General features: G+C 39.5%; 1 protein-coding gene across 1 annotated transcript in view; it reads right to left on the bottom strand.

The window, feature by feature from the left end:
• The window catches only part of LOC148477523 (contactin-associated protein-like 2), a 1966667-nt gene extending 1955150 nt beyond the window's left edge, over positions 1–11517 (bottom strand). Inside the window, exon 1 of the mRNA XM_088456633.1 lies at positions 10978–11517. Coding sequence (XP_088312759.1) covers positions 10978–11071 — 94 coding nt within the window. The 5' untranslated portion in view covers positions 11072–11517. The remainder of the gene's footprint in view (positions 1–10977) is intronic.
• Between the last annotated feature and the right edge of the window lie 3449 nt (positions 11518–14966).

The raw sequence follows: 14966 nt of genomic DNA, 5'->3' as shown, positions 1-14966 counted from the left end.
ACACAACCGGTAAAGTGACATTTAGGAGCTGAGTGGCTGGTAGTTTATCACTTTCCAATTTATCACTTTCCAGAGCTTAATACATCTCTCCCCTCCTCTTCTTATTGTTAATTCAGTGGTCCCGTCCCTTCACCCCCATAACTGGCCTGGGCCTGCATTTAGAGTGGAAATCTATTCTATGTTCTCCGTTGCATGGAATGTTCTGTTTGAAGGTGAAACCTCCTTCATGCAAAGATTGATAAGGACTGTTCTTCAGGTGAAGTTGGAACTTGTGAGTTACAAGACCTAACTTCAGGAAATACTGTACTGATTATTATGAATGAAGAAATAGACAACGTCCAACCTACTTATAAGAAAGGGGCATTTTATAAAATGACCAATGTCAGCTATCAATTATCTTTTGCTTACACTTAGTGATAGTCAGAAAAAATATGAATGTTCTGCTTCACATTTAGATTGTATACAAAAAACCACAAAATCTTTCCACTGCAGGACAAGTCAAGACCCAGATGGAGATTTATCAAAGCTTGGAGAGAGATAAAGTGGATAAAGTGGAAACAGACAAAGTACTAACCAATCAGCTTCGAAATGTCATTTTTCGTCTTCTAGAGAGATAAAGTGGATGGAAGTAAAGTAGCTCCTAACTGTCATTTCTCAAACCCACCTTGTAAAGTGATGATTCATTGGTACTTTATCTCTATCCACTTTACCTCTCTCCAATGCTTAGTACATAGACCCCACAGACTGTAAATTTACAGTTAAACGCTGATTGGTGGGTATAGTATTTTATCTCTCTCCACTTTAACTCTTTCCAAGCTTTGATAAATCAGTTGGAAGGAATGATCAGGGGTGCTGAGAGAAGGCTGTTTAATCAGTGTTAAAACGAAACCAGCTGTTTCAGGCAATACATATTAACAATCAATCAAGGAAACAGTACTATATTTTCAGTTATAAACAAATATCTCATAAAGGTATCTAATGTACAGTATATATAAACTTATGATGGGTACACATGAAATGATCTGTACCACCAATGACTTGAAAGATATCTTTTAAAGATATCTTTCAGTGAAGTCATCCTGCCACATCTCTGAACATGCAAAGTTGACGATATCGTCCATATTGGCCTGCATGTACGAACGATCATAGATATCATTATCGTTCATGCAGGAACGCGCATCGTCGGTCATTCACTGCATAAAATGTAATGATATGAATGATATATCATTGAACTATATCTTATCATTCATATGATTCATAGATATCGTACCGTGTGTACACACATTTACTTTACAAACCAAAATCCAGAGAAAAGCAAAATAATTTACTTCGAGTGCCGATCACATGACAAGCTTGTTCATCCTTTGTCTCTCATTGGCCAGCACACCAACATCTGACTAGAGCTACACCACCTGATTCTGGTGTGTAGCCTGTTCTTGACCGCCGCCCATGTTCCAAGCCTCAGGAGGGCAATGGAACACAAGTGGAAGGAGGAGTTGTGTTCCAGACCTCGATCTGGCTAGGTCACATGGTGTAGTGGGCCAATTGGCATGGACGGATGGTACACAATGGAGGTGTCACTTCCTATTACATCATCCATTGCTTAGCAATGGATAAGCAGCACAGGATGACTGCGCTCTTAGAGTATATTAAATATAAAACAATGTATACACAATCGTAACTTCATAGCTATATTAATACCTCAATTAATATACAATTTGAATCTGTAAATAAGATAAAATATAATATAAGATATATACTGACATTGATATTAATATATTACATACCTCCCAACATGACCCTCTCCAGGAGGGACACAATGCTCTGGTCCTGGACTTCCCTGGTAATTTATGATTGGTGGAGGCTCCAGAGGTGGGGCTGCAGTACAGTCCAACATTCAAATAGGGGAGTCATACCAACTGCCAGTGAGTCCCAGCCAGTGATGTTTGGCAGCGTGTGAAATGACAGTTGGTTGTGGCTCCCCTATTTGAATTTTGAACTGTGCTGCAGCCCCACCCCTTATCAGGGAAGTCCAGGACCAGAGCATTGTGTCCCTCCTGGAGAGGGTCATGTTGGGAGGTATGATATTATAATATATAATAACTCATGGCACACACCAAAGTGTTGACCAAAAAAAATAAAATTATTTATATATACTGTATATATATATATATATATATATATATATGAAGAACAAAGCAGCAAACTAGGGAACATATATATCAATCCATGCCCAGAACTGATTATATAAATGGCATTTAATTCTACTGCTTTATTGAGTCCACTAGGGTATAAAGAATTCAATTACAAAGTCCAAAAAATGTTCTGCCTACATAATTTTTAAAATCTATCTCCTCCATGCTGTGTGGGGGGAATATGTTCCAAACCAATAACAGTTAGACAACTAGGGTGACTTCCGTGGCATTCTGTGGTGTTTGTTGGATTTGTGTGTTCACTGACTGACCTGAAGATCCTCCTAGGAAACAGTTAAAACTGACTTAGGGCCTGATTCAGATCCGCTCGTGAGTGCATAGCGCTCGCAAGCGGGTCAATGGTGGGCCAGTGCGCAAGCCCTGTAGCGAGTGAGAAATCACTCGCTCCGGGGCTCGCAACAAAACGGGGTGGCTGTTGATGTTGATCGACAGCTCACCCCGTTTTGTAGGCGGGGAGGGGGGGTGGCTGAACAAACGGAGGTGTTCCCGAAGGAACGCCTGCCGCTTGTGGGCGGCCCTACTGACATCAGGAGTGATGTCAGTAGTGGACTCCCTGCTCTATTAGAGCAGGAAGTCCACTCGGGCTTGCGAGATCTGAGACACTACCACAGGGTCTCCTCGCAAGCCCGATGGTCACGATAATCGCGACCATCTCCTGCCCGCTTGTACTAGCTGTGGGTGGGCACCCACAGCTTTGCGTGCGGACAGGAAACAAAGAAATAAAAAATTCCTCTCCGTCCTGATTCAGAGCGTGCGCTCGCATATAGCGAGCTCCTCTGAATCAGGCCCTTAGTCTTCCCACTAGGCCGTTTTAGCAGGGGCTGCGCCCTATCCAATTTTAAAACTGCAAAATGTACCCTGCCCTACCTGCGGGCGCCCTGCTGAAACAACCTGCCATGTGTACCGGGTGCCATGCCCACCTGCGTGCCTTACCAATCCTTTATTTACCTGTATACAGCAGATTCTCTGTACTAACAGTACACACCTTACTTCAGCTCATTGTTTTGAGAGCTTAACGTAGGTCTTGACCCCCCATATCTGCCAGGAAGTCCATACTACACTTTTTTTTGCCATATAACAAGCACCATATGTTATTTACCAGTTATCAGACAGCACATTTATTGATGCATGACTTAAAAGTGAAGCTCAAATCATTAAAGGATGATCGACCAAAGACTGAAAGTTAAAGATCATAAAAAACTACTGAATACTACTATGACTAAATATCAAATTTTACTTACACAGAGTCTTGTATGTCTCCCATGCCCATAACAGTCCATTGATGTTCTCTTTTCTTCTGCCACTTGTATGTTTCAAACATTCAGTACAGTTGTCAATACCTCTCCAGTGTGAACATGCCACTCATGCAAAAGGTTTTAGGTAAGAGGGGCATTGAAAACCTTTGTCTGTCTGCAGAAAGGCCCACCTAAGAAGGATGAGGCCAGCGTCACTGCAATTTTAGAAACAAAAGGAACTAGTGGCATAACTAGGGTCTTTGGAGCCCAGGGTAAGATGAAAAATGGAGCCGCCCCAACTGTTTGTATGTGCCAAAAAAGTGGGCACAGCCAGATGCCACAACGGATGTGTCAACATGACAAACCACCATTTCTTGTCACTCTGGGAACATTCCTTTCCATTCCATATGCACCTTAGGGCCCCCAGTAGAAGTGCTCATTATACAGTGTCCCCATTAATGCCCTTATGCAGTGCCCCCAGTAGTGCCCCTTATACAGTTCCCCCAGTAGTGCCCCTTATACAGTGCCTCCAGTAGTGCCCCCTATGGGAGCAGGAAGGCAGTGCTCATGAGTGAGCTCCAGTCCGGCTCTGGCCCTGGGTGCAGCAGCCAATAAGAGTCAGTCTGACTCTTACTGGCTGCAGTGCTAAAACAAATACAACACCGCGGCGGTGGCGTGTTTGATTTAGTGTGTAGTGCCGTGAACCTCACTGCCCTGGTCTTCAGCCGGCTTCCAGGGCACGTGCCCCGCTCGACCCCCCCATGTTACGCCACTGAAAAGGACATGTTTAGGAGGAACGCCAGATCCCAAGTAAGTATTATTTACAATTATAGCTTCAATTAATGAATTGATTCCAAAACTGAATTTGGGAAAAATATTTCACATACAGTAACACTATAAATGTTCTTCCACCATAATAGTACATAATAAAATGTACACACTAATGCTTTACTATAATTGCCTTGAAATAGGACTCAAATTCATTGTCATATATATTGTGTACAGATGACCTCTTTAATTGTATTTTTGCTTATACTGTAAATTATTTTCCAGTATGAATATTTTTAAAAATGTATTGTTAGTACAGACAGTTCTTTCTAGTCTAACATGTCTAACTTCAAGGTTCTTGTAAGTCTTTACATAGGAAAATTTGCAATCATTCATTTCTAAAAAGCCTATAAAAGAGGTCCATTAGTTACTGTTTAACCTTGGATATATACAATAATGTGATAATGAAATCTTGAAGCATGGTGTTTTTGCACTTTTATTATATAGGAAATGATTCCGCATAAGAGGACTTGCTATAGACTATGTGATACAGAAACATATTTTGCATACAGTAGACAACTATAATGCAATATTCAAATTGGAACACATAACAGACTAAATAAATGTACTAAGCCTTAGAGAAAGATAAAGTGGAGAGAGATAAAGTGCCAACCAATCTGCTCCTAACTGTCATGTTACAGGCTGTGTTTGAAAAATTACAATGAGGAGCTGATTGGTTGGTACATTATAACTCTCCAAGGCTTAATACATCTCCCCCACAAACTCATACATTTCATGCCACAAAGGTTTCAGTTAAAACAACTGTTTTGGATATATGGTTTCTAATATTATTTTATTTCCTATTAATTTAAGATTATGATATTTTAAGTTACCATTTTGTTGCTTTTCTACCACTTTGTCAGGCAGTTACATTCCTGATTCTTCAATAGATAAATGAAATTAACAGTGGTTCAGGGCGGAAGCACATAACCTGTTATCCAGGGCCCCAACTGGGGTCCATGAATTTGTCTTCTGGTTGTCAGCTATGACAAACTCGCTTGGGGTGATAGGACAATGGTACATGTACTTGGTGTCCCAGCAAAAAGACTAGGGTTGAGCACTACTGGTTTAGAGCTGGCAGTGAGAGACTCGCTGAATATGCCAGATACCATTTTGGCTCTTTACCGTATAAACAAGACTTGTCAGCACTTATGTTTTTCTGTCTAGTGGACTGTATAAGTGTAAACACAGAGTTTTTCTATGCTCCATCTGCTCACAGGAGAGCGTAGAAAATAAACGTGCCCTATAGGCATTGCTAGACTCCTAAATGGCTGCTATCTTACACTAAAAATGAATGACGGAGGGATGAGAGTAGCAACATGCAGAACAACGCTCAAAAGAGTAACTGCAAGAAAAAAAACATATAATTACACTTACTGTACATAATAAATTATATTTGCTATTCTCTTCTATTTGCTTCTAAAATTGGTCAAGTCAATTGTCTTTAGCACTAGTAAACAAATAATGAATGAAAATTAATTTGTATAAAAAATTATACTGATTGTGCTACACAAAACGTATCCATAAAAAATGTAAAATGTGATAACCATAAAGGTAATCATTATCTGGAACAACAATCAATGAAACATTCCAAAGAGTTCTCCATTTACCAACCATTGTACCATTACTTGACTACTGCAGCTATATTGCACGTTGTTAAGTCTCAAGTAAGATAGATATGTACTGGCCTCAGAATACATAAAAACATTGAACACATTTCTCAAGCACAGTTTCAATCAAACTCATTATTGAGAAATTAAAGACTTCTATGTGATGCACCTGAGATTATTTAAGGTGACAGCATCCATAAGGAGGAAGCAACAAGTGATACGAAGATGGACATTGGGAAACACTGATGTTCCCACCATTAGTTCAGAATAAGGGGTCTATTTACTAAGCAGTGTTAGGAGACAGAGTGAAAAGTAATAAGGTGCCAGCCAATCAACTCCTAACTGCCATCTAACAGACTGTGTTTGAAAAATCACAGTTGGGAGCTGATTGGCTGGCACCTTATCACTTTTCATTCTGTCTCCTAACACTGCTTAGTAAATAGACCCCTAAGTAACAACTGATCTTCACTGCAAAACCATTATCATAAGCAGAAATGTTAGCACCTTTTGGGTAAGTACGCATTATATAAATATATGGGTGAGATTTATCAAAGCTTGACATGTGATAAAGTAGAGAGAGAGAGAGAGAGAAAGTACCAACATATCAGCTCCTGTCTTTTCTCAAACAGTCTGTAAAATGACAGTTACACGCTGATTGGTTAGTACTTTATTTCTCTCCATTTTAACTCTCTTTGGGGTCGATTTAATAAAGCTCTCCAAGCTTTATTAAATCTCCCCCTTAAAGCTTTGATAAATCTCCATATAGTACAGTATATTCTGAGGTAGTTATCATGGCAAATGTGCATCTGTGATCTTTAGGATTAATTAGGTTAAGATAAGGTTAAAGTAAAATAATTTCATCTACATAAGACAATGGGGTCTATTCACTAAACCTTGGAAAGAGATAAAATGGAGAAAGATTAGTCCCAACCAATCAGCTCCTGTCAGTTTACAGGCTGTGTTTGAAAAATGACAGATAGGAGCTGATTGGCTGGGACTTATCTCTCTCAATTTTATCTCTCTGCAAGGCTTAGACCCCGTTGAAGACAAAACTTGACTTCACAATTTTTACAGAATATTTGCATCCACGAACAAAGGGGTAAAAAAATAAAGACTAAGGGGTAAATTTACTAAAATGGGAGTTCTATTAAGAAGTGATGTTGCGCATAGCAACCAATCAGTTTCCAGGTATTATCTTCTAGAAGGTGCTAGATAAATGAGAAGTAGAATCTGAATGGTTGCTATGGGCAACATCACTTCTTAATAGAACTCCCATCTTAGTAAAGTTACCCCTTAAGCTGCATACACACACAACGATTTTTTTAATGAACGATTTGAGTAAACTATTTTTTCCCTTGAAAAAATTTACTAAAATCGTTTACTAAAGTTGTTCATTTACTAAATGTCATGAACGATTATTATGAACTACAAACGATTTTTGCATATTCCCTTAATGAAAATCATTGAGTTGACAAGTCTGACTGAACGACAAACTACAAACGACAAACTACAAACGTGAACGCGCATGAACGATAATCGTTCATCGTTTGACTCAGAAAGTGAACGATTTTTGGCATCAATTATCGTTAAACGATATCGTTTAACGATAATCATTAAAAAAATCGTTGTGTGTGTATGCAGCTTTAGTCTTTATTTTTTTTTCCTTTTGCTCGTGGATGCAAATATTCTGTAAAAAATGTGAAGTCAAGTTTTGTCTTCAATGGGGGTCTATTCTCTAAGCCTTACATTTACCCCTAAGAATGACTTAGGTGCCATTTTAAAATCTGGACAATTATTTAATATTTTCATAAAGATTTATGAAATAACCATCTTCTTTTCATATAGGTCAAACTTCTCCGGCAGCTGATCAGAGTTCCTGTATCTGGGTCTCCTGCAGTTTTGAAAAACTCGCCCCTGCTTCTGTCAGACATTACCTTTACATAAATAATATCAGCTAAGCAATCACTCAAAGTTTCCCTACGTGTTGATCCCTGATGTAGTGAGCAGTAAACGAACCAATTATATTTTTCAGAGACTGGGGGCATCTCACATGAGACCCCTGTAGTTCTATAACCCCTGTCAGGGGTGTTTATCTATTAATAGAATGTGAGAAAAATGGCTGGAGTTTAATGATTTACCGATTCTAATTCCAATTTAATATATTGAACCTTTATGGTTAGATGGTGACAAATTATTTGGTCTGGTTGTAAGGTGTTTCTAATCTCTTCTCTGGTGAACTGTGCTGTGATAATGAATTCAGTTCATCCTCACTATTTGTTCATGGATAAAAATTATATCTACTTTTAGATATATGAATTTGGGCCACTTAGGCTAACTTTATTGTCGAGTGACCAAGGTCTCAGTTGTCACAACAGAAGTACATGGAAGAATGCCAGTTGCCTGTAAGTTATGGGAATACAGCTGTAAGCCAACATGGGTGTCATGAACTTTAGCTTAAATCATAAGCAATGCTTTTAAACACCTCATATTTCCCCTTGTGCTCTGTTCACATCTGAACTTGATGGCACTTACTGTGAATAGAGAAGGCACATTCTAATGTGTCAGCAGTTACACTGGAGACTTGCTGTGGCGATCCATAACCAGTACAGTGCTAGCTGTCTGACTTATATTTGTACAAAGTACAGAACTGCACTTCTCTAACTGCTACATTACATTAGGAATACTGCTGAGATGTAGGTATCATACAGACTGCAGTCTGTTCTGAGAAACAGATTTATAAAGCAGATAATGCACTCTTCTCTGTTGAGTTAATTATTTATTATTAATAATAATAATAATAATAATAATAATAATAATAATAATAATAATAATAATATTTGGAAAATTACATTAAAAAGGGAGACAGTAATGTTAAGCATCAAATGGAAGCTTGTTTAATGAACATTTGTCTTACTCTTTGTCTACTGATGACCTCTCCTGGTTGAGTTGTTCATTAATGATATTCATTCATTTAAAAACTTTTTGCAAAAGCAACACAAAATTATAGATGGGAAAAAAAACATATGGTGACAATATTGTTTTGTTTGTTTATAGTATTACATTTTAATGATTGGTGGTTATCCAAATGTAATCAAGTCATTGTTTTATAATTTTCCTAAAATTACACATACAGGTTGATTAAATTAAAACAAGGAGGGAATGAAAAGCGGATGCAATCTCCTTAGAGGCAATCAGCAAAAAAACTGAAGTGGGTGGAACTGTTACTAAGATTAAACACCGATTTTAACATGTTAAAGGCTAGCACCTGCAGTTATCTCTTATTTGCTGAGTCAAACAGGCTAATAAACATAAAAATAGACAGTGATTTATCTCAAAATGCATAAATATGAATTTTATTGATGAAGTTATTTCATTGTATGCTTTCTTGCTTCAAATTTTTATTGATTTGTATTGAAACATTATAGACAGTTTCCTATTTAAGATCCCTTTTTGATGATTCAAGCAGGCAACCACTGCCGCCCCGAGGGTCAAACTTTCAATTATCTACTGATAATTTGGTGAAAAGTGTGACTTCACTTAAAATGGTTTAAAGATATGTATTGAATACAACATAAACATAAACAAATTAATAAAAAAGTCATTTGCTACAAAAAATATATACATTTCATAAAACAGATACTTTAAATAGTATTATATTACTGCAGATAACAATAACAACTGATAATCGTAATACAAGCAACATTTTCATTTATCATGCAATATCTAAGCTGTATGTATTTTAGCAAATACTTACTCTTATTTTACCACTTTTTACACACAAAACAAATCACAAATATATAGATCTGGTCAACCCAGTATTCTATCTTCTATATCCCATAATCACACTTAACAGAAATAAAAAAACTTTTGAAAACCACATTTAACTGTAACCACCTACAGCGCAACACTAGTTGAAGATGTCTAAGGTTATGCACTGGTGTATAATTTTCAGTGTCAACCTCCAGCTACTGTACTTACAAGCCCATCACTAAATCACAGTAATAATTTATGGTAAAAGGGAAATACATTAGGGATAATCAGTCATTTAGCCAGAATTTCTGATGACAGTTTCCACTTTGATGTTCCTTATTGCTGATTTATTAACCACATGTGCTACAGAGTGATGCTGTCTGTCATAATCACACAGCTGCATGCAAAGATAGTCAAATATGCAGTATATGCCCACGCTTTATTAAAGCAGACTTTAACTTTACTCTATGGCAGGTGGTGGCTGGACAAGGATCTTAAAGCAGTCACCTTTCCAACATATCTTTAATGAGGTTAACCTTAATGTATGAATTGTGTAAATTTTATATAAACATATATATATATATATATATATATATATATAAAACTGTTAAAATTCACTTTAGTGGCCTTTTGGATAAACAATGCAATAATATAAACCAGAAAAAAAGACTTCATACAGTATGAAGTGTCCAAAATACATTTTCCAGGGCTTTCAAATACAGTAACAAGGCACAGATAGACCATAATGACCTGTCATGGGTCCCACAATCTAATCAGAGGTGAAAAGACCACTGCAGAATGAACTTTTTCCACTAGCATCCCATGTATGTCTGTTAGAAAGTAACAGAGTATGCAGCATTAGGCACTAAGCACTGAGCAATAATAGATGCTTATCCAATCAACACTTAAACTTTATTTTTGCATGGCTCATAATGAGGTTATGAATTAAATTCCTTGTGTGCAGGACTGTATCACAATTCTACTGAATAATAAAGGTATGCACTATCAGATATTAAATCTCTATTTTTCCCCATTTAGGATTAATGTTTAATCAGATAGCTTCAAGCAGCAGCTTCCATCTGAGCAAACATCCCCTTCCCTACTGATATTCTCCACAATAACAGACACGATAAATAAATAAACACCCATAGAATCAAAAGACAGAAAATAATGCAGAACTTTCAAGAAAGGCCAACTCTTAATACTGTATGTGCAGTGTGTCAGCTCCTGATGCAGTGAATCCCCAATGCTGCACTCAACATATATTCACAATCGTGTTAGTATGGGAACAGTTTGAAACAAGTGAAAAAGTAAGATAGAGAAGACCATATCAAGACTTACGGTATTCAGGGGTGGCAGTCCAGGCTCTGCAGCAGAGGCAGCTCAAAATCCCCAGGACAAGAGCAGCGCCCATGGCTCTGCAAATCCAAACCATGGCTTCTCAATGTTCCCAGGATTAAACTCCAGATCCTATATGGTTAGTACGGTAACTTCTCCCTCTGCCTTCCTCCTTGGGTTTGGTAAGAAGGAAGGGGTGTAAGGTGCTGTTGAAGGTGAGGGTGGGGTGGCACAGGGCTTCCCTTTTAAAGAATAACAAAACCCACCCCCCTTTTCTCTAGACCCTGAGCCCTTGTCTAAGCCCCTGTCAGTCTTCAGCATTCAAGTAACAAACTTGCTGTCTCTTTGCTGAAGATCATGGTTAGCAATAGTGAAAGAGGGTAGATAAAGCAGGCAGGTCAGAAATTATGTGTATCTTAGCAGGAGAATCCCCAGATGGTCATGTGGAAGCAGATTAGGATAAAGACGAGGAGAGAGCAGGGATGCTGATGCTGCAGCAGCCTGGTCCTCCTTCCTCTTACAGGGATTGGAATAGCCTTAGCTCAGATACACACTGGCATACTGTATATATAGATGCACGCACACAGTAGGGCAGGCAGTCCGAGAAGACACTCCCCATACACACACAGATTCACAACACTTCTATATTTATTCAGCAGAGAGGAAGCACAGCCTCAGTACTACAGCAGCGACAGCAGCGGCAGCAGCAGCTCTCTGGCTGATCCTTCCAGGACCTGATGGGCTCCTTCATAGAGATAATTTTGCTTTAAAATGCAAGCCCAGGCAAATGTGTGGGATCAGGCTATTGCCAGGCTGACTGTGGATGCTTTGTAGCAGAACCCCGTGTTGTTTTAATCTCTGCACCAGCTCCTGCAGACTGGTGGAAGGGGGAGGGGACATATTAAAAGGCTGATCAGGGATCTTGGGATGCTTAGGTTACTGCCTGCAGTTCACTTCTTAATCAGTAGATGGCCATTTACTATCAGGAGAGTGACTTTAGAAACACGAGTTACTGTACTGTAATCTATTCTATGCAATACCATTTAAAACAGAAAATCATTGCATCACATTGGGCATTCTCCACATGCTCGTAATTTGTTAAGGTATGCAGTTAAAAATATAAAATCAATATTCTATTCACTTATGTAAAGTCGGTGCATAAATAAAATGAATAGACAAAATATCTCAACTGATTTAATAAACTTTAATGAAGCTCTCCAATCTGAAATGTATTAGGCAGTACTATGCATGTATGTTAGCATGCATAGGTGCCAGCTCTATGCATGCTGAATTATCACTTAGGTTTATTTATAAACAATTGGTGCAAGGTACTTCTTCCTGCAGCTGCGGGTATACTATACTCAAAATAAAGCTCCTTCACATTCTAGTTGTATTATAACATTGTTAACTACATATATGTGGGGAAAGGATTTCGGGACATATTTATCGCAATCTGCATCTCATATGCGGATTGGCTGTGATAAATTTGCTCAATATCACAATGAAATATTTAAATACATCATAAGGATGTATTAGAAATCACATGCAGGGACAGAGCTTGCGATAAAGCTCTGTTCCTGCGAATCCATTGCACACACCTACTCACTGTATTTTTCGCAAAAAATACAGTGAGAAGGTGTCCGTGCATGCGCTGCCGCTGCACCAATCCCACCTACCCCCGCGATCGCAATCAGCTCTTGAGCATGCCCAGCCACAACATTTCCATTCCATTTGATGTGTATTCAAATTTATTTTTAAATACTACACTATTATCCCTCTTCTATGTCTTTGATACATGTGGGTATGTTCCAGATTTCAGAAGAAATAACTTCCCCTAGAGAATAATTGTGACCAAAAGATATCTTGATGAGCATACAGTCAAGTCTGGGTCTGGTACGCACAATTCTCTTTCTTATCAAGGAGGGACATATATTTGAAAATACTACACCATAAGCGTTTTTCTTGGCTCTTTCCCGTTTGTATTTCTATTCTAGATCCTTTTACCGGCTTGGATCTTCCAAGGAAAGTTGCTACACACAGATCAATTGGTTGTTTAAATGTGTGTTTATATAAATAAGGGAGCGCAACACATATAGATTGATATGTATATATATATATATATGCATCCAATGGTCCGGCACTCCTATATAGAGATGAGCAGCTGCCTTGGTGCTCCTGCAAGAATCCTGTAGGTTGATATTGGGTAGTACTAAATAAATAGTGCTAAACCACGCAGGTCACTCCAGGGCTTGTGAAATAGTTTTCTTTATGTGTAATACGACGTTTCGGGACTGCGCAGAGTCCCTTTTTCAAGATACAAACAGATCTGTTTGTATCTTGAAAAAGGGACTCTGGGCCTGATTCTGACCCGCTCGAGAGCGCTGAGCGCTCGCAAGCGGGGCGATGGTGCCCAAGTGCGCATGCGCACGGCGGAGGTGCCTCCGTCGTGCGCATGCGTGAGACCCGAATAACGACTGCCAAGCCGTCGTTAAGGGTCTCGCACCAAAGGGGGCATGCTGTCGATGGTGATTGACAGCACGCCCCCTTTGGTGGGCGTGCCGGGGGCGTAGCAGCCCAGACGAAGGTGTTCCCATGGGAACGCCTACCATCTGGGTCCAGCCCCACTGACATCACTAGTGATGTCTGTGGGAGTGCTTTTGGCTCTGATAGAGCCAAAAGCACTCCTGGGTTTGCGGCAGCGAGACCCTACCGCACGGTCTCGTCGCAAGCCCGATGGTCACAATGGTCTTGACCATCGCGACCATCATTTTGGCCGCTCGCTATAGCTTTGGGTGGTCACCCACAGCTATGCGAGCGGCCTGGAGGCCGCTCCAAAAAGGAGCAGGGACGGCCCTGATTCAGAGTGAGTGCTCTGTCAGAGCGTCCGGCTCTGAATCAGGGCCTCTGTGCAGTCCTGAAACGTCGTATTACACATGAAGAAAACTATTTCACAAGCCCTGGAGTGACCTGCGTGGTTTAGCGCTATTTATTTAGTACTACCCGATATCGACCTATATATATATATATATATATATATATATATATATATATATATATTATCAGAAGGTCTGTCCAGTCATCTTAATGTGGAAGCTGCCCAACTGGCAGGGAGAAGGGACAGATTTAGGAAAGAAAGGAGGGCCACCATGGTATTCAAGGGACTATTGTGAAAAGCAGAAAAGGTATGACCAGTACAGTGTGGGTGTGGCCAGTGCCATGTGGGGGTATACATGATCAGCCCCAATATTTCCCTAAGAATTTAAAAGTATAAAAATTAGGGGTGTGCACCGGCCACTTTTCGTGTTTTGTGTTTTGGTTTTGGATCTGGATCTTTCTTTGTGTTTTGGATCTGGATTGGTTTTACCAAAACCACCCTTCCATATTTTGGGTTCTGGGTTTTGTGTTTTGGATCTGTATTTTTTTTAAAAAAAGCATAAAAACAGCTAAAATCACAGAATTTGTGGGTTTTTCTGCTCCTATGCTATTATTAACCTCAATAACCTTAATTTCCACTCATTTCCAGTCTATTCTGAACACCTCACACCTCACAATAGTGTTTTTATGTCCAAAAGGTTGCACCGAGGTAGATGGATGACTATGCTAAGCGACATGAGTGGGCGGCACAAACACGTGGCCCATCTAGGAGTGACACTGCAGTGGCAGACAGGATGGCAGTTTGAAAAACTAGGTCACAAACAGTACATAAGCAAAGAAAAAAAAGAGGTGCAAGATGGAATTGTCCTTGGGCCCTCCAACCCACCCTTATGTTGTATAAACAGGACATGCACACTTTAACAAAGCAATCATTTCAGCGCCAGGGTCTGCCACACGACTGTGGCTGAAATGATTGGTTCGTTTGGGCCCCCACAAAACAAGCTGGCAATTAATCTGTCCCTGCACAAACTGGCTCTACGGAGGCAAGATGTCGTCCTCAACCTCCTCATTCAACGATTCCTCACCCTCTTCAGTGTTGTGTACATCCTCATCCTCAC

This window comes from Taudactylus pleione, unplaced genomic scaffold, assembly GCF_031769625.1.
Source record: "Taudactylus pleione unplaced genomic scaffold, aTauple2 ptg000709l, whole genome shotgun sequence".
In the NCBI taxonomy this organism is placed as follows: domain Eukaryota; kingdom Metazoa; phylum Chordata; class Amphibia; order Anura; family Myobatrachidae; genus Taudactylus; species Taudactylus pleione.
This window is presented reverse-complemented; position numbering and strand designations above follow the sequence as displayed.